Here is a 21,085-nt window from a genome sequence, read left to right on the forward strand (position 1 = left end):
ACCAAAAATTATCAACTTCTCACTGAATCCTATCCTGGCTACTCTTTTAAATTGTACCCAACATGGTGACTATAGTTATAACAGTGTGTTGTATTCTAGAAAATTGCTAGGACAACAGATTTTAAGTGTTCTCACCACAAAGAAATGATAGGGATATGAGGTAATGCATATGTTAATTATCTCTGTTGAGCCATTCCACATATCTCAAAACATCATGTTATACACATAAATATGTACAATTTTTGTCAATTAAAAATTAATTCATTAGAAATAAATACTATACAGAACTCCACCCAACATTCTCTATCAAATTTTCCTCCTTTATTTTTCTTCATAGCACTTATCATATAACATATATATGTTGCTAATATGTTTTGGTCTTTTCCCTTCTATTTAAATGCAGGATCCATGAGAACAGAGATTTTTTTTTTTCTGTTTTACATTGCTCTATTCCCAGCACTTAGAACTGTGTTTGACACAGAAGACATACTCAATAAATAAATATTGGTGAAAGGTGTTCAGAGACGTTATGCTTTTATACCCTTGTTGAGGTCTCTAATATACTCAGTGTGTATGAACAACAAAAGCAGGTTTATGAGATTTCAAAAAAAGATACTTTCCTGTCCAAAGTGCTTGTCTTGCTGAAGATACACAGAGGCTTACATAGGCTGTAGTCTCGTCTCCCTTCCTAAGGATCTTGGTACTAAGTTTTGCCATGCTTTCATTTAGGAACCTCTGCCAGCTTTTCTCACCCAGGGATCCTCATCTGAATCACAGAACACAGAAAATGATTTTATAGACTTTTATTAATTTTCAAAAAGATGATACATAACTAGTACCTTTCCAGATGCGTAGGAGAGAAGTTAATTCATGATGTACGATGGATGCTTCAAGGCATTAGGACTTAATTCTAGCAGAACCCAGGTTGAAAAGCCCTGCATTAATCCATGAAACTATTTTATAAGAAATAGTTCTAAAAAACTTCTAAAATCTTATAAAAAACTCTTCCCCTAAGGAAAAAAACCTCATAAAAACAAATGAACAGAAGAGACTTTTTTTTTTAATGAGACCATTCTCAGTGATATATTTCTGAATAAGCTGTCTTTGCAATGAGTTACTTGGTTAAGGGTGCAATAAACTGTCTTTGTAATGAGTTCCTTCCCCTAAAGAAAAAAACCTCATAAAAACAAATGAACAGAAGAGACTCTTTTTTTAATGAGACCATTCTCAGTGATATATTTCTGAATAAGCTGTCTTTGCAATGAGTTACTTGGTTAAGGGTGAGGAAAGAAGACAGAAGTCCCTTCTTCACGATTGGTTCTTTTTTTTCCCAAACTCTACAATTCTTATAAAGTTTGAGATATTTTCAGATGTTTCCGAACAACAAAGTTTTGTTTATTTATATTTGGGATGCTAGCATAGCTTTTTACACATTTCCAGAGTGTTATTCATCAGTGAAGTCTGCTATAACCCGACACACAGGTCCCCACTGTTATTTCCATTACCAAATGAATAGGCCCAAGAGGAGTTGCCTGACATAAAATAGTCTAATAGGACTAATTCAGTCAGGGTTCTGACTGCTGCTTCTCCTAGCAGTAACCCACAGTATCACAGCTGCTGAGAGGTAAAGCTTAATCAGGCTTGAATCATAAACCGTGTGTACATGTTCTGTGAGCTAGATTGTGGATTCTTGATTCATCATGTTGTATTTTGATTTTGGAAAATAATGAAACAAGATAACATCCCGTAGTAAAGTTATATTGTACTTCATACTACTTTTCTACATAGAAACTGAACCCTTTTTGTTATCATCTCATTTATTCGTAAGATTTTTCTGGTGGTAATTGGGGGAAAGAGCATGAGGAAAGAGGGAATCTGTTACAGTTTACAGTTGGATAAATTGAAAATCGGTCACTTAACCACTTAGGGTTGAAGCTAGATCTAGGATCTCAGGACTACTTTAGTAGGTTATTGGTTGTTCTTGTTTATTTAAATTATGACTCTGGGCTTTAGAGTATGCTGACAATTACAAATATTTTAGAAACTCTGTTCAAATGTGTTTGTACATATGTGTTGGATTTCTCTAAATTTTCCTAGGAACAGTCCTTAATACTACCTCAATTGTCATCATGAGTTTGTTACTCTGTGGCAGAAATGAGTATGGATTCAAAGAATAAATGAGTAAATGTCACTAATTCAGCAATAACCTTTCCACTGTGTTTGCAGAACTAATGATATATTCTCTTGGTCTGGATCTGTCAGCCATGTCGTATTCACATAGTAGTACAATCTAGACAACTGATATTTTTGGTTCTTACCTGATAGCAGGTCCGTATAGAGGGCTCTTTGAGGCCGGGCATGGTGGCTCAAGCCTGTAATCCCAGCACTTTGGGAGGTCAAGGTGGCTGGATCACCTGAGGTCAGGAGTTCAAGACCAGCCTGCCCAGCATGGCGAAACCCTGTCTCTACTAAAAAGGCAAAAATTAGCCAGGCATTGTGGTGGGCACCTGTAATCCCAGCTACCAAGGAGGCTGAGGCAGGAGAATCGCTTGAACCCAGGAGGCGGAGGTTGCAGTGAGCTGAGACCAGCCACCTGCTGTTTGGGTAGATTAGTAGATGATGGAGGTATAAAAAAAGATAAACTGCTAAATGATAATGTATGTATATCATTCTTTTCCCATTCAAAATCTTAAAGCTGAGTAAGAACACTTAAAGATGTTATATCTGGAACTGAATTTAAAATATGTGCTAAAGTGGGTAATATCAGGTATCATTTATTGAGTGCTTAATTACTGTATGCCAAGCATTTCAGTAAGCACTTTACATACATTATCTTAATCTGCTTAACAACTTGACTCTGACAAGTCATGTTCTCCTATTACATAGTCTTATGACATCCTGATTTCTGCTTTATAGCACACATTACAACTGTATTTTTTAAAGCTCTAAATAATTAATTTTGTAACTAGTTATTTCTTTTTTGACTCACTGACTAGACTGAAAACTCCATGAAGGTAAGGACCATCTATATCTGTCCTGTATTTCCAGCACCTAGGCTATGCCTAGTACATAATAGATGCATAATTAAAATTTGAATAAACAACTGAGTGTGTGAATGACTGAATAAGTGAATAAATTAACAACTCTTTCAAACGGATCAGCTCCACTTTATACACCCAAAAACAGAGACTGAGACTTAAACCAAAGACTGACTCCACAACACATGACCACTATATTTAAATGGCCATTGGGAAGCATAAAAATCATCATGACTCTGAAAAAAGATTTGAGATTTCAGGATATTCTGAATATGAACACTTTCTTCAAAAGTAATTTTCCCATAAATATGGATCAGGATTAGAGATGGCTATTATCTTTTTATCTCTCAGGTGGTAGAAGCATGGTTCCCCTAAGCCTCTAATTTATTAGGTATTTCTGAATATTGATTAGTAAAACAGATGACTTCCCAGAAAGCTGTGTCTGGGTTCTGTTGCCAAAAGTACTTTGAGCTTTCACTCACCCTAGGAGAAGGAACCACGAACTTTTTGTACAGATTAGCTCCTTTCAAGAACAAAAAGTCTCTTTGGGGATTTACTAATTCCCTCACCTCCCCTGGTGCCCATGTTCATTCCTGTTGCCTCGTGTTAGGACTTTGCTCCAGCTCCAAAAGAGATTCTCAAGCCCCTGCTGCCCAAATGGTTTGTAGTGCCACGCCTGATTAACTGGGCAAGGTCAGACTTGCCTTTTACAGCCCTCCCAGAGATAGACCCTTTGCTGAGAAATCTCAGAAATGCCTTAATTCTCTGCATATAAGTAGATCAGAGCATCGTAGACCGTAGGCACTGTGAGCTTTCACAGTTTTCTACTCTTAAAAGTGATGGCAGTACTTATTCCACTGAGAGATACAAAGCGTTTTCTAGAGAGTGTTTCTTAACCCCCCAAAAAACTTGGGGGTTAAGAACTATCTTCAGAAGCTCAAACACAAATCAGGGAAGGACACTGCTTCAAATAATCTAGCAAATGGTTAGTAACTACAGAATCCTATGAAGACTAAAAAGACCCCAGCTAAGCACGTGAATAGTAGTAGCAGCAGCTGCCTGTTAGCCACGATAAAAAGTTTTAGACCTTTCACACTCTAGTATATACTGCTAAATGGATTAGTTATCAGAGCATTTTATTGTACCAAAGGAGGATTTATTCACTTCTTTGGGAGTCTAAAATGCCTAACACTGGACCTACTGAGGCCAGCAAGAAGGGAGAGCGCATTGAATACTTCATTGTCAATGTCTAATTGGGTCTGCAGGCACAATTCAGCCTCATCAGAGTCCGTCTTAAAAAAGAAAGCTCTGTTAGGTCAGACAAATACATTTTGTGTGGTTCTTAATTACTTTCCCATGGATTCCTTGTTTTCTAGGTCTTATCTGTTCAGTAATTGTACTAAAACACAAATTATATCAAATATTTAAGCAGCACACAGAGCAGAGTAGCTAGAATCCCAAAAACCCATAGGTTAATGACCATGATCTTGCATTAGGAACTTTAACCTAATGCTACCATGGTGTAACCTTTCCTTTTTGCGTATTCAAGGACCTCTGCATGTTCTGAAGATAAAGTTAGCCCTACATTTCAAGTTAAGGTTATCCAGGAAGAATGTCTTTGGCAATCTCTTTCAGCTTCCCTCTTCTGGCCTGTGTATAGCATGTAGGTACTTACCAGAGGTAAAAAATTTATATGGCGCTAGGTGGCTAGAGAAGCTTCAGTTCGCTCCATGGTTTGGAATTTTAGAGGGAGCATTTTTTTTTCCCTGAGTGTTTTTTATTCTGTCATTCCAGCGGCTTCATATACAGATAGCTCTGATGATGAGACATCACCCAGGGACAAGCAGCAAAAGAACTCTAAGGGAAGCAGTGACTTCTGTGTTAAGAACATCAAACAGGCAGAGTTTGGACGAAGAGAAATTGAAATTGCTGAACAAGGTAAAGAAAACAAGCACCTTTTCCTTCTTAACCTGCCTGTGTCTTTTTGTCCATATTAATCCCTTTTTATGTCTGGGGTCTGGTAGCTTGTGAAATTTCTATGTGATAAGAATACTTATAACAAAAGAAATATGAGTTCAGGAAACACTGGGGAAACCTGGCAAGTCTAGAAGGAACCCTATATTTAAAAAAAAAAAAAAGAGAGACTGGATAAGGACTGGAATATAGAGAATCAGAACCCTGGAGCATTTGCCTCTGAAAGCCCTTTATAAAGGAAAATACAGGTTTAGTGTCTTGATCCCTGGAGAAACCTAATCTAACCTGATCAGGGGAAGGATCTTAAGAAAATAAGTTTTTCTGTTTGTTCTTTTATCTCTTACTCCCTCTTCTTTAATATTGCTGTATTTATTGGGCCTTTTCAGAAATGCCTGCACTGATGGCTTTGAGGAAGAGAGCTCAAGGAGAAAAGCCTTTGGCTGGAGCCAAAATCGTGGGTTGCACACACATCACTGCTCAGACTGCTGTGAGTTCTCTTCTTTTCTCCTTTTAATAACAATAGTTAATAATAGCCACAAGCTACTGAAAGCTTACAACATGCCAAGCACCGAGTTAAGAGCTTAACAAGTATTAGCTCATTAATCCTTATAATAGCCATATAAAGCAGGTATTCTTGTTTCCATTTTATAAACGAAGAAGCTGAGGCTCAGAGGGCTTAAGATATTTGTTTAAGGTTATACAGCTAGAAATCACAGAGTCAAGATTTTAACTTCAGTATATAGTAGTCCCCCTGCCTTGTCTGTGGGGGATAAGTTTCAAGACCCCTAGTGGACACCTGAAACTTCAGACAGTACTGAACCTTATATATACTATGTTTTTTCCTATACATATATACCTATAATCAAGATTAATTTATGCAATTGGCCCTCTGTATCCACCAGTTCTGCTTCCTGAGGATTTGACCAACTGCAGATCAAAAATATTCAGAAAATAAAATAATACAATAATACAAAATAACAGACAAGAAATATAACAACTATTTACATAGCATTTACACTGATGTATTATAAATAACCTAGAGATGCTTTAAAATATACAAAAGGATGTGCACCGATTATATGCAAACACTGCATCATTTTGTGTAAGGGAGTTGAGCATCCTCAGATTTTGGTATCCATGGGAGTCCTAGAATAAATCCCCTGAGGATACTGAGAGACAGCTATAAATTCAGCACAGTAAGAAATGAACAACAGTAACTCAAAATAAAAGAGAGCAATTACAACAATAGACTGTAATAAAAATTATGTCACATAAAGGAATCTATCACAGTACATAGCAGAAAGTCCAAAGAGAAGGCAGACTTCAGATGCAGGATCTCAGGGCTCCAGCTTCACCTCTCTGATTCTCTTGGAGCTGCCTCCTCAGTATGCTTACTTCACCCTCAAGCTGATAGCAAGATGCTTACAACTATTCTAGTCATCACAAACTGACGTGAAAAGGAAGAGGGACCATTTCTTCCTCGCTCAAGAGAAGTCCCTCCAGGATACTCCGTCGTGTCTCATTGCGCAAAACTGGATCATGTGTGTGTGCTCCACCAGTCCTACAAAGGGGCATGGAATTACCATGATTTGCTTACACCAGTGATTCCTACCTTACTCTCATCAGTTTTAATGTCCCCTTTTTATTAAAAAACTTTTTTTTTGCAGTGTCCCTGAATTATCCTGAAATGAAATTCAGATATAACATGTCTAGGTACATATAATCTTAAAAAAAATATATAAAATCTTAACTGAAATATGAAGGAGGAATAAAAGAAAGTACAATACTTAAAATAATGTGTATTTCAATATGTAAATACTTGAGGACTATAGTAGAACAATCAGATATTTGTACTATTTCACAGTATTATTTGAAATAGTATTATTTGAAGACAGAAATAAATGTGTTATTGATTCCAGAGCATCAGAGCAGCATTGCCATGATTTTCTGAAATAGTAAACAACTTTTTGTAAACTTCTAAACAACAAGAACAACAAAAAGTATGAGTTTTCTCTTCATTTATATAGCTGTTACATTCCTGGAAAAACTATTGTTTTGTATTAAAACTACAAAACTACTTTTTGCTAATTTGTAAAGAGGAATTAGGTTCTAAACTAAGATAATTGTACATAGGTTTTTCACCCATGTGAACTTTTCATTGGGACATTTGAAAATTGTACCAGCTGCAACACAGTTTTTTGTTGAGACACTTTCAAAATGTCCAGATTCCTGGTCCTGCCCGCTAAATGCCAGTAGCACTCCCCTTCCAATTATTGTGGCAACCAAAAATGCCCCCACAATTTTCTAGATCTCCTCTTTTATCACCAGAGATGCAATATATATGGAGTTGCTAACCATAATGAGACCACTATCGGGAAATTGTTATATAGAGCAATGGTCTGGAATCTTTTATGGGGATTCATAAGATCTGGGTCATCTGTGTGGCTAGATCAGCTTTCCAAAGATTGTCTCTCCCAAAGCACAACACTTATGTGGTCACATTCCTGATTAAGAACATTAGAGATTCCTCAAGGTACAGACAGCTTCTATTAGCATCTTCACTATGAAACTTTTCTGGGTTATGTGTTCTCTGAGGATAAGAGTACTCTGACTGCCCAAAATTAATATAATAAATTGAAAAGCTATCTGTTTTGGAGCTACAAACTAATGAATCAAGACAGAAACACTCTTGAATCTTTTTTGGCCTGCTCAGTCAGCGACATGAGACTTCAGTGTGGTAGCTTAAAATAGTAAGTGCTTCTCTACTGTCTCATGTTGCTGAACTACATCTAGTTTGTTTTTTACCCTTAGGCTCACTGAGCATTACCACCCTTCATGGTTCCCTTTCTATTTTTTTCCTGAGTGGATTAATCGCAATTAGCTTACCAATTTTAATACTAATTTATTGTTTCCACCCCACATTTTTTTCCTTTAAAAAGTAACGACAAAGAAATTATGCTTTGTTTGCCAACCTAAGACAACCTTGTCTTAGTTCATTTGGGCTGCTATGACAAAATACCTTAGACTGGGTAATTAATAAACAATAGATATTTATTGTTCACAGTTCTGGAGGCTGGGAAGTCCAAGATCAAGGCGCCAGCAGATTCAGTGTCTGATGAGGGCCTGTTCCTTATAGATGGCGCCTTCTATGTGCCCTTACATGGCCAAAGGGGCAAGCAAGCTTCCTCAGGCTTGTTTTATAAGTACGCTAATCCCATTTGTGAGGGCAGAAATCTCATGTCTAATCACCTTCCAATCACTTCCATAATCACCTTTTAATACCATCACCCAGGGGGTTAGTTTTTAACATATGACTCTGGGGGAGGAGAACATACATTCAGACCATAGCAATCCCCAAATACCTTAGTGTATATTTTCTACAAACAAGGACATTTTCCTATACTACCAGTATAACCATCAGAAGTAGAAAATTAACATTGATTCATTATTACCATCCAATCCTTAGATCCCACTGGAGTTTTACTTGTTGTTCTGATAATATTTTTCTAACAAAAGAATCCAGTCCATGGTTATATGTCACATTTAATTGTCATGTCTTTTTAATCTTCATTAGTACAGAACAGTTTCTCAGTCTTTCTTTGATTTTCATGACCTTGACACTTTTGAAGATTACAGATGAGTTATTTTGTAGAATTTCCTCAATTTGGATTTTTCTGATGCTTCCTCATTATGAGATTCAGGCTATACATCTATGGTGGGAATTCAGGGAAGTGATATATCCTATCAGGTGGCACACGATTTCAGTTTGTCCCAGAACTGGTGATGTTCACTTTAATCCCTTGATTGAGGTGACGTCTGCCAGGATTTTCCTCTGTAAAGGTTTTTTTCCCAGTTTATAATTAATATGTTTTTTAGGCTGGGTGCGATGGCTCACGCCTGTAATCCCAGCACTTTGGGAGGTCAAGGCTGGCAGATCACTTGAACCCAGGAGTTCAAGACTAGCCTAGGCAACATGGTAAAACCCCATCTCTACAAAAAAATACAAAAGTTAGCCAGGTGTGGTGGCATGTGCCTGTAGTTCCAGCTACTTGGGAGGCTGAGGTGGGAGGATTGATTGAGCCCAAAAGGTGGAGATTGCAGTGAGCAGTGAGCTGAGATTGCACTGCACTCCAGCCTGGGTGACAGAGTGAGACCTTGTCTCAAAAATAAATAAAAATAGAATTAATATGTTTATGTGAGATAGTACTATGAAACTATAAATATCTCATTGTTTATCTTACTTTGATTTATTCATTATTTTTGTTTGTATGGAATCATCGTTTCCTATTTTATTTACTAGGTTATAATCCATTACTATCATTACTTATTTACATGATCATCTTGTTCTCAATTTGACCAGGGAGAGCCTCTTCAGTGTGGCTTCTGTGACTTCTTTTGTCTTTTGATATATCCCTTTCATTCTTTGAACATTTCCTTGCTTTTGGTACAAGATCACCTAAGCTCATCTTGAACATTCCATGCCCTACTCTTGGAACCAGCCATTTCTCCCAGAATGCCTGGCTCCTTTTAGTGGATCTGGGCACTAATGTGCTCTTTGCTTTTGAAATGTCATTGTTCCCAGATCCTCTTTTTTCCCTCTCCATACATGTAACTGGAGTTCTAGAAGGCAAAGAGGGAAAGAATCCATAGATTCCCATAGACCCCACAGATTTTGAGCACTCTGTTGTGATTTTTTTCTGCCAGTCTTTTTCTGCCAGTAATTTCTTTTTTTGTTGTTGTTTTGTTTTGTTGAGTAGGGTCTCACTGTGTCACCCAGCCTGGAGTGCAGTGGTACATTCATTGCAGGCTCATTGCAGCCTCAAACTCCTGGGCTCAAGCAATCCTCCTGCCCCAGCCTCCCAAGTAACTGGGACTACAGGCATATACTACTATGCCCGGCTAATTTTTTTAAAATTTTTGTAGAGATGAGATCTTGCTGTGATGCCCAGGCTGGTCTCAAACTCCTGGCCTCAAGCGATCTCCTGCCTCAGCCTTTCAAAGCACTAGGGTTACAGGCATGAGCCACTGTGCCTGGCTCAGTTCAGTAATTTTTATTCGTCTATCTTCAGGTTCACTGATTCTGTCCTTGGATGGTCCCGGTCTGATGATAAACCTGTTGAAGGAACTTTTAATCTGACTTTTTTTTTTCCTGGCATTTGTATTTGACTTTTTTTTTTTTTTTTTTTGAGACAGAGTTTTGCTCTTGTTGCCCAGGCTGGAGTGCAACGGTGCAATCTTGGCTCACCACAACCTCCACCTCCTGGGTTCAAGCGATTCTCCTGCCTCAGCCTCCCAAATAACTGGGATTACAGGCATGTGCCACTAAGCGGCTAATTTTGTATTTTTAGTAGAGATAGGGTTTCTCCATGTTGGTCAGGCTGGTCTCAAACTCCCGGCCCCAGGTGATCCGCCCACCTTGGCCTCCCAGAGTGCTGGCCTTTATAGGCCTGAGCCACTGCACCCGGCCTGTATTTGACTTTTTATAGTTTCCATCTCTGCTGAAATTTTCTATCTATTCATAGGTGTTGTCTATCTTTCTCAACTAGATCCTTTAACATAAACATATTAGTCCAGCCTGGGCAATATAGCAAGATCTTGTGTATAAAAAAATATAAATAAATAACATAAACGTATTAATCATAGTTATTTTAAATCTCCTGTCTGATCAAACATCTGGCTCATCTGAGAGCCTGCCTCTGTTGTTTACTTATTTCCTGACAGTGGGTTTTTTTTTTTTACTTTTTATATGTCCTGACATTTTTAATTGAGTGGTAGTATATTAGTTTTCATTATAGTCATGAATTGGGCTGAATTTAGAGTTTGTTGTATACCAACAAAGGCTTCAAATTCCTCCAGCAGTGGACTGCTATAACCTTGTGATTTGAGGTTACCAAAGGACATTCCTCAGTGCTTCTGCTTTACCCTCAGCCTTCAGCTACTTCTGCACGTGTGCCACAGAAGTGTCCTCTTTTCAAGTACCTGCCTCATATGCCGCACTAGACTGCTGCTCCTTGTTTCCTGGGGCTAAGCACACGGTGAGGGCAAGTGGGGTTCTTGGATCTCTGGTGCAGTCTCAGTCTTAGGCAGACCTCTGTGAGGGGCAAGGCTTTCTCAATATTCCTGCCTCTCCTATCTGTAGCAGCCAAACTTTGCCTTGAATCTGTGGTGGGTCTTGGGCAAGACATATTTTCTTGCCCTTCCTGGAGACCTGGAGAGGTAGCAGATCCTTACATTGTATCAGTGAACTGTCCTGGGCCCAAGAGGTTTTCCTGTGCCTCTCCCAGAGGCAGAGAGCTTTTGCTTCTGCCTTCCTCCAGAAACAGTGGATCTTTGCCTAGTCCCTAATGGCAGGCCCAATTCCTGCTCTTCCTACAGCTTGAGGCTTTGGTTCCTATGAGAGAAGAGTGTAGGGAAGTGCCCAGGTTTCATGTCTGTTTCTGAGCACAGCCAATCAGCTCCCTGCCCCAGTCTTTCTTTTGAGCACTGGGCGGAAGCCTCTGGAAAACAGCCTGCATGTGAATGGGAAACTACTTGTGCCTGGAGCTTCAAAAAATTCCACATTGACACACTTTCCCACACCCAGCCTTTCATAATTGTTCAAAAGTTTAGCTGATATTTTCTTATCCTCATCTGTGGCAGCCATTTCTTCCTCCCATGTGCTGCCAAAGGTGAAACAGTCTTCCCTCTCTCTTTAAAAGAATTTGTCACTCTTTGGAGGGCAGTTCACTTCTGTGCTTTACGACCTCAGCTCTTTGATGGGCTCAAGAAGAGTTTGGCTTTGTAGATTACCCAGTTTTTGGGGTTTGTGTGTGTTTGTGTATTCGTTTGTTTGTTTGTTTTGTTCTGTTTTGAGACAGAGTCTCGCTCTGTTGCCCAGGCTGGACTGCAGTGGCACAATCTCGGCTCACTGCAAGCTCTGCCTCCCAGGTTCACACCATTCTCCTGGCTCAGCCTCCCGAGTAGCTGGGACTACAGGCGCCTGCTACCACACCCAGCTAATTTTTTTTTTGTATTTTTAGTAGAGACGGGGTTTCACCGTGTTAGCCAGGATGGTCTTGATCTCCTGACCTCGTGATCTGCCCGCCTCAGCCTCCCAAAGTGCTGGGATTACAGGCGTGAGCCACCACGCCCCACCATTTGTTTGTTTTTAAGACAGAGCTTTGCTCTTGTTGCCCAGGCTGGAGTGCAATGGTGCAATCTCAGCAACCTGCAACCTTCGCCTCACCGTTTCAAGCCATTGTCCTGCCTCAGCCTCCCGAGTAGCTGGGATTACAGGCATGCGCCACCATGTGCAGCTAATTTTTCTGTATTTTTAGTAGAGATAGGGTTTCACCATGTTGGCCAGGCTGGTCTCAAACTCCTGACCTCAGGTGATCCGCCCGCCTCAGCCTCCAAAGTGGGATTACAGTCATGAGCCACCATGCCTGGCCATGTGTTTGGTTTTTTGGAGACAGGATCTCCCTCTGTTGTCCAGGCTGGAGTGCAGTGGCACAGTCACGACTCACTACAACCTCCATCTCCCAGGCTCAAGCAGTCCTCCCACCTCAGCCTTCCTAGTAGCTACGCAGCTTTTTCCTGTCGTTAAGGTGGGAGCTTCTCTTGTAGCTTTGTGTATTCTAAGCAGAAGCAGAACTGTAAATCTGTTTTTTAAGAAAAGTTTTGGCTCTGAAGTCCTTGGTTTATTAAATCTTATGGGGAAGCTTAATTTAAATTGGTAAAAACATAGAGTCAGCTGGAGCCTCCCGCTTCCCGTGGCTTCCCCCAATACTTGCCTTCTTAGAATACTGAAGAGGTTCTGTAGAGCCCAATTTGAAAATCCCTGGCCTAAGTCATTCCTGTTGTATTTTCTGATTGTAAAATATATAAACTTTATCTCCTTGACTAGTCGTTTGGCCCAGGCTTGCTCATCCCCTGCTTTGTCTTTAATACAGGTGCTTATGGAAACTCTGGGTGCTCTGGGGGCCCAGTGCCGATGGGCTGCCTGCAACATCTATTCCACTCTCAACGAAGTGGCTGCTGCTCTAGCAGAAAGTGGTAAGAGCTTGTTCTCTGTGCCTTTGGTCTATTTGGAGACTTACTTTATGTTTCAGCATAAATCTTTAAAGAAGGTTGACAATAAAAGAACTATCTTGGAAGAAATGTATCTCGATTCTTCATGAATTTGCTCTTTTTCTGGCCTTCGCTTGTCAAATATGATGTAGTTAACTTTGCTGTTTTACAGTTGACAAACATCTACCTATGTCTAATATTCTATTGTTAGGTAATGCTTTGTTTTGACTCACTAATTCACTAATAGCAGAGCACTAGTGAACCCTACTCACTGAGGTAACGTGGATTAAAGGAGAAAATGCTTCAACCATAGTTTTGTGACTCTGTTGGTTTTCCAGCAAGTAATTTGCCCTGACTTAATGTTTGGTGTTTCTGCTTCAGGGGTAAAGAAGACTTGACCTGGCAGATTAATATTTCATCACAACATCCACTGGTACTTGATGGACAAAAGAAATAGAGAAATTTGGACTTTGCCAGCCTCTTGCCTTTACTCTTTGGCAGTACAGCTAGCACTCTCAGCATTTCATTTGTTCTTTCATTTTAATTTACTTATTTATAAGATTTTAAGGCTGTATATATGATAGAAAAATATTTAATACTTTATTAATACAAATATTAAATGTGTACCCCAGTGAATTGTACATACTCATTCTTTTCCTTTTTTTTTTTTTTTTAAGTAGAAACAGGGTCTTGCTCTGTCACTCAGGCTGGAGTGCAGTAGTGCAATCATGTTTCACTGCATCCTTCAATTCCTGGGAACAGGTGATCCTCCCACCTCAGTCTTCTGAGTAGCTGGGACTTCAGGCACATGCCACCATGCCCAGCTAATTAAAAAAAAATTTTTGAAGACACAGGGTCTTGCTATGTTGCTCAGGCTGGTCTCAAACAGCCGACCTCAAGTGATCCTCCTGCCTCATCCTCCCAAAGTGCTGGGATTACAGGTGTGAGCCACCATGCCCAGCCCATTTCTTTTTTTTGTTGTTTTTTTTAAATTGAATTTTTATTTTTTATTTTTATTTTTATTTTTTGAGATGAAGTCTCACTCTGTCACCCAGGCTGGAGTGCAATGGCGTGATCTCGGCTCACTGCAACCTCCACCTCCCGGGTTCAAGCGATTCTCCTGCCTCAGCCTCCTGAGTAGCTGGGATTACAGATGCCCTCCACTACACCGGGCTAATTTTTTTTATTATACTTTAAGTTTTAGGGTACATGTACACAACGTGCAGGTTAGTTACATATGTACACATGTGCCATGCTGGTGTGCTGCACCCATTAACTGGTCATTTAACATTAGGTATATCTCCTAATGCTATCCCTCCCTCCTCCCCCAACCCCACAACAGGCCCCGGTGTGTGATGTTCCCCTTCCTGTGTCCATGTGTTCTTATTGTTCAATTCCCAACTATGAGTGAGAACATGCAGTGTTTGGTTTTTTGTCCTTGGTGATAGTTTGCTGAGAATGATGGTTTCCAGCTTCATCCATGTCCCTACAAAGGACATGAACTCATCATTTTTTATGGCTGCATAGTATTCCATGGTGTATATGTGCCACATTTTCTTAATCCAGTCTATCATTGTTGGACATTTGGCTTGGTTCCAAGTCTTTGCTATTGTGAATAGTGCCGCAATAAACATACGTGTACAACTGGCTAATTTTTGTATTTTTAGTAGAGACGGGGTTTCACCGTGTTAGTCAGGCTGGTCTCGAACTCCTGACCTCAGGTGATCCTCCTGCCTCGGCCTCCCAAAGTGCTGGGATTACAGGCGTGAGCGACCGTGCCTGGCCACCCCATTTTTTTTTTTTAAACAAATGCTTACTGACCTACTCTAAGAGCTGTAAGGGCAAATGAGACAATGTCCTTACCCTCAGAACCTTATATTTTGGTGAGATAATACACATATATAATAAATGTCATGATAGATCATAAATCCGTACTCACTACACAAACAAGAGGCTTAGAAAAGTTCAGATTCCCACTTTGGGAGGCCGAGGCAGGTGGGTCACCTGAGGTCAGGAATTCAAGACCAGTGTGGCCAACATGGTGAAACCTTGTCTCCGCTGAAAGTACAAAAATTAGCTGAGTGTGGTGGTGCAGGCCTGTAATCCCAGCTACTCATGAGGCTGAGGCAGGAGAATCGCTTGAATCCAGGAGGCGGAGGCTGCAGTGAGCCGAGATTGCGCCACTGCACTCTAGCCTGGGTGACAGAGCGAGACTCCATCTTGGAAAAAAAAAAAAAAAAAAAAAGAGGCCGGGCACGGTGGCTCACACCTGTAATCCCAGCACTTTGGGAGCCTGAAGCGGCCAGATCATGAGGTCAGGATTTCGAGACCAGCCTGGCCAATATGGTGAAACCCCGTCTCTACTAAAAATACAAAAATTAGCTAGGCATGGTGCCACACACCTGTAGTCCCAGCTACTCAGGAGGCTAAGGCAGGAGAATTGCTTGAACCCAGGAGGCAGAGGTTGCAGTGAGCTGAGATTGTGCCACTGCTCTCCAGCCTGGGTGACAGAGCAAGACTCCATCTCAAAAAAAAAAAAAAGAAAAGTTCGGATTCCTTGAGAGCTCATTTCCAGCTGGGTTAATCAGGCTTCATTAGGAACATGACACTTAACTGGGCTATGAATTCTAGTAACGTTTTAGCAAGTGGAGAAACACGTAAGGGTTTTTTTTCTTAATAATAGGGTGGAATGATTAAAGTATAGAAGCCAGAAAAATTAAAGTGTAATTGGGAAATGGTGAGAATGCCAGTTTGAGTGGATCAAGAAGTACCTGTTTCTGGTTTTTCTTTTCCCTCTAGTCACTTTTTTTTTTTTTTTTTTTTTTTTTTTTTTTTTTTGAGACAGAGTCTTGCCCTGTCGCCCAGGCTGGAGTGCAGTGGCAATTCTCCTGCCTCAGGCTCCCGAGTAGCTGAGATTATAGGCATGCACCACCACGCCCAATTAATTTTTGTATTTTTAGTAGAGACAGGTTTCATCATGTTGGCCAGGCTGGCCTTGAACGCCTGACCTCAGGTGATCCACCCGCCTCAGACTGCCAAGGTGCTGGGATTTCAGGAGTGAGCCACGGCGCCTGGCCCCCTTTCATTACATTTTAAACAACTGTCATACCTTTGTCCATTCTGCTTGTCCTCCTTGACTAGTAAGAGCAGAATGACCATCAAAGACAAAGGACTGGATAAAGGAGCTGAAGGCAACGCCAATCAGTGAAGAATGTCAATCCAAGGAATATAGCAGAATGAGAGAGTTGGAAGTTAGGAAAAACCAGAATCTTCTCACTAAAATTAGGGGGTCAGCCTTTTTTGGTCTTTAATGGTTTCTCTTTGTTCCTTTTTTTCCTCAGGATTTCCTGTTTTTGCCTGGAAGGGAGAGTCAGAAGATGACTTTTGGTGGTGTATTGATAGATGTGTGAATGTGGAGGGCTGGCAGCCAAACATGGTGGGTCAGATTTCTGCTAACACAATTCTGTAGGGGTCAGGAATGGGGATGGGAGGAGGTTATGGCCTGGGAGAGGGTTTCCCAACAAGAAGGAAGGAAAATGGCTTCATTTCTATCTGACGTACCTGGGTTTCCAGCAGAACTAGATTCTTATGCTACGGGTACCCCAAGAGTATTGAAGCTCTTATAACTTCAGAGTGCCTTAATTATTGAGTCTAATGTTGGAAGCATTTATATTCATTAGAAACATTAAAGCGCTGCCCAGGATTCACATGTGGCTGGTTAAAAAACAATAGTAATGAGTTTCCATCCCCTGCTGCTGCCCACTTCCCACCCCTTACAACAACCAAAAAACCCAAACAAACCACCCCAGAGCTCTGGAGATACTTAGCCTTCTCTCTAGCATCCATATACTTGTCATGTTAGTCAGGACTAGAAAAAAAAATAAAAATAATAGAGTTCATATAATGAATTTACAGTAAACCTGAAGAGCTTTCAAGTTCAAATTTCTTCTCTTTATATTCTTTCCCCACATTAAAAAAGACAACGAGGTGAAGTTTTGGGGTTTTAATTTTTGCTTCATTTTTATTTTTGTTTTATTTTTTAGAAGATCAAGTCTTGAAGCCTGATAGCACATTAGATTTGCCAAGAGGCAAAAAGCTACACAAAGGGCCGGGTGTGGTGGCCTGTAATCCCAGCACTTTGGGAGCCCAAGGCAGGTGGATTCCTTCAGCCCAGGAGTTCGAGACCAGCCTGGGCAACATAGGGAGACACTCTCTACAAAAAATACAAAAATTAGCAGGATGTGTTGGCATGCACCTGTAGTAGTAGTCCCAGCTACTTAGGAGGCTGAGGTGGGAGGATCACTTGAGCCCAGGAGGTGGAGGTTGCAGTGAGCCGAGATCACACCACTGCAGTCCAGCCTGGGTGAGAGACTGAAACCATGCCCCCACCCCAGCCCCCACAAAAAAAGCTACACAAAGTATAAGGTGCTCCTATTTTGCAAATAATTCTGCCTTCTCTCCTAGGGGGAGGGGGCAGAAATTAGGGAATGTACTGAGAAAAGAATCCCTGAAGCTCTAGTCCAACCATTGCTTGCTGCTGAAGGCTGCAGAGCAGGCCTCACTTGGTGCATGGCAGAGAAGTAGCTTCTTTCTGAATTCTGTGATCCAGGTCACACTGCACCAGGCTTGTTTGAGGAAGCTGGGTTAGAGCTTCATATCCTAAAGAGGTGGGGGAGCAGAGTTGACAGTGGCTGTAAGATGAGTCAGGTCATTCCAACAGTTTTAATAGTGACACGAGGGAATGTGACTGACAGATGCTAAAGCAGATATGCCAGGGGGTTTCTCCTGGGAATAAAACATGGATTTTTAAAGTCAGGAACCCGGGGAGGACATTAGGATTGTACCTGGAGAACTTTTACAAACTGTAGAACCAGCACAAACTGCTAGGAAGGTTAATAAAGAGAGTAAGACAAGGACGAAAACAGTTGTCACCCCGGAAAACAGGACCCATACCTCTTTGGATTCTGTCAAGATTTAGTACTTCTCCTTGCTTCCCAACCTCGGGAAGATTTCCTGATGACAAGAATTTTCTGCAGTAGATTTACATGGTGAGAATTATGGGCAGCATTCATTAAGTAAATCTTAGAGACAGCAACTACTGTCTCTCGTGGATGAGAATAGTGAGACTTACAACACAGAGTTTCCAGTTGTTCAATCTCTCTTGTCTCTTATCTTTTCTGTGGAAGGGAAAACTTCATGAGGGATTCCATACATGGAGAATGGGAGAGAGAAACTCAGAAGAGCTTTTTGCTTTCTTGGGGCATCTGTTCTGGGGGTTTCTACTTGTAGTATGGAGCAAGTACAAGAGCTTTGATGAGAGTTCTAACTTGGATCTGGTTCTCAATCAAGGTTTGAGTGAGTGAGAAAAAATAGGTCAACAGCAAGAGCAAAAGCAAAAAAGAGATCAGGTGGTAGACATGAGGTTGGGGATTTTGTGTACTCTGGGGTCCAGAATGGCAGTTTTGGCACTTATAGTAGAGTTGATAATTGATGGGACTGCAAGATGGGTGCATGTCAGCAGAGGGCGACCCAGTTCTGTGGGACTTTCCAGGAGGATGCGTATAACAATTTGCAGAGTCCTGCTAAACACTTCTGACAGCCTAGGGAAGGACTGAAGTGTCACAGCCTCTTGCCTAATAATGTTCTAAGCTGGTTTTTCTTTAGCTTTATAATTCAAAAGCTTTTCTCTGCTGATGAAAGCTCCAGTGGGCACAGCGTTGTGTTTATCTTTAATCCCAACCTGAAATAGTGATAGATGAGCTGTTCAGAGGCATGCTTGCACACCTACATGCTGCACGGTTCCCTGGTTATTTTTAATTTGGTTTGTACAGAGTGTGAGGTTGTGCTAGGCAAAACCCTACAGTGTTGCCTGATATTTTGGGTGGGAGAGTGCCTATACTTTGGGAGAAGAAAAGGATTAAGGAATACAGTTTTATAACCCATTGTTCTGAGAGGGAGACTTAATTACCTGACCATTTATTGGTTTATTTTTCTTTTTTTTCTTAAGAGTCTGTGTAAACTGAGGCCTTTTATTTAAAGTCCATTTAGGCTTTCTGAATACCTATAGTAGATTCAAGATCTAGTGGCCTAGATAACCACAAATTATCAATCCATAAGAAAATCCTCAGTTAGTTGCTGTATATTTTGATACAGTAGATATGTCATGGGGAGGGTCATTTGGCTGCGCGAATTACAATTGGCCTTTCTCCTCTCATTGTCTTTTACTTCAATATAATGACTATTTGGCAGATTATTGCATTTACTCTGGCTTTAAGTTACTTTGCATAACCATATGGGAAATTTGAAATATCTGTAAATTGCTAACTAGATTGGGATGCAAGACCCAGAGAAGCACTGAAGCCTTGAGGCTTCAGTAAAGTGAATGATGTTATTGATGCTTACTATTGCAGATCTTGGATGATGGAGGGGATCTTACCCACTGGATTTATAAAAAGTATCCCAACATGTTTAAGAAAATCAAGGGCATAGTAGAGGAGAGTGTTACTGGAGTTCATAGGTAAGATTTGACCTGGGCATACCTGGTTTTATGCAGTCTAGACACAAAATCTTATAAACACATACCTATAAAACACATGTTAAAAATTGGAACCTGGGCTGGGCATGGTGGCTCACGCCTGTAATCCCAGCACTTTGGGAGGCCAAGGCGGGTGGATCACGAGGTTAGGAGATCGAGACCATCCTGGCTAACACAGTGAAACCCCGTCTCTACTAAAAATACAAAAAAATTAGCCTGGTGTGGTGGCAGGCGCCTGTAGTCCCAGCTACTCAGGAGGCTGAGGGAGGAGAATGGTGTGAATCCAGGAGGCGGAGCTTGCAGTGAGCCGAGATAGTGCCACTGCACTCCAGCCTGGGTGACAGAGGGAGACTCTGTCTCAAAAAAAAAAAAAAATGGAGCCTGCTATGAGGTAACCACATCTCAGCTTGCTATGAGGTGAGCAGATCTCTCATTTTTTTTTTTTAATTAACAACACGAATAATGAACTAAAATAGTGAGAAGGGGGCAGGTGGAAGAACAAATGAAATCCTCATGTTTTCTAGTGATTGTAAACAATTAACTTCTTGTCCTTTTTGGACACATTTATTCCTTCATTCATTCATCAAATATTTATTGGACTTCTACAATGAATGAGGAACTGCTCTAGGTGCTAGGAATCTAGCAGTAGACAAAACAGACAGAAAAATCTCTGCCATCTGTCAGCCAGAGAACAAGAGCTTACATTCTTACATGGAGAGCAAGGATGAAGGGTTCTGCTTCTCAAATGAGCAATAATTCTCTGAGTAAAATTGGAATTATTTCAGTTCAATTTCTGTGATCATTTCTATTATTTATTTCACCCATAAAGAACTAAAAGTATGAAAAAAAAGTTTTAGGGAAGTAAATTCTGAACCAGCCACCATCACTGCTTCAATACGTTATCATCTTTTTGAATGTTCAAAACTGAGATCAGGAGTTCAAGACCAGCCTGGCCAACATGGTGAAACCCCGTCTCTACTAAAAATACAAAAATTAGCCGAGTGTGGTGGCGGGCACCTGTAATCCCAGCTACTCAGGAGGCTAAGGCACAAAAATCGCTTGAACCTGGGAGGCGGAGGTTGCAGTAAGCCGAGATCACACCATTGCTCTCCAGTGGGGACAACAAGAGTGAAACTCCGTCTCAAAACAAACAATAAAAACACAAGCAGCCAGGCATAGTCTCATGCACTTGTAGTTCCAGCAGGCAGGGAGACCAGTGCAGATTTAGTGAACATTGTACCCAGTAGGTAATTTTTCAACCTTCAACCTGCTCCCACTCTCCCACTTTTTATAGTCTCCAGTGAAGGCTTTAAAATTTAGAGGTGGGTCAAGGATTTCCCCCACATGACTTTTGAATAAAATCTTTATTGTGAAGCTATATATGCAGGCTCTAGAAAGATATTCTTTATTTCTCAGTGGCCACCTAATAGGATGAAACTAGTCATGTCTCATGCTGTCATGCCTACCCAATCAACTTATTTCTGGGGCC

General features: G+C 40.8%; 1 protein-coding gene across 6 annotated transcripts in view; it reads left to right on the top strand.

Annotated features, from left to right (window-relative positions):
• AHCYL2 (adenosylhomocysteinase like 2) overlaps positions 1–21,085 on the top strand; it is a 206,745-nt gene that overhangs the window by 160,921 nt on the left and 24,739 nt on the right. For all 6 annotated transcript variants that reach the window (XM_032761705.1, XM_032761703.1, XM_032761704.1 and 3 more), the window contains 5 exons: positions 4,833–4,976; positions 5,399–5,499; positions 12,944–13,046; positions 16,403–16,497; positions 19,472–19,578. In XM_032761705.1, coding sequence (XP_032617596.1) covers positions 4,833–4,976; positions 5,399–5,499; positions 12,944–13,046; positions 16,403–16,497; positions 19,472–19,578 — 550 coding nt within the window. The remainder of the gene's footprint in view (positions 1–4,832; positions 4,977–5,398; positions 5,500–12,943; positions 13,047–16,402; positions 16,498–19,471; positions 19,579–21,085) is intronic.

Source organism: Hylobates moloch, unplaced genomic scaffold (genome assembly GCF_009828535.3).
Source record: "Hylobates moloch isolate HMO894 unplaced genomic scaffold, HMol_V3 SCAFFOLD_1, whole genome shotgun sequence".
Classification (NCBI taxonomy): domain Eukaryota; kingdom Metazoa; phylum Chordata; class Mammalia; order Primates; family Hylobatidae; genus Hylobates; species Hylobates moloch.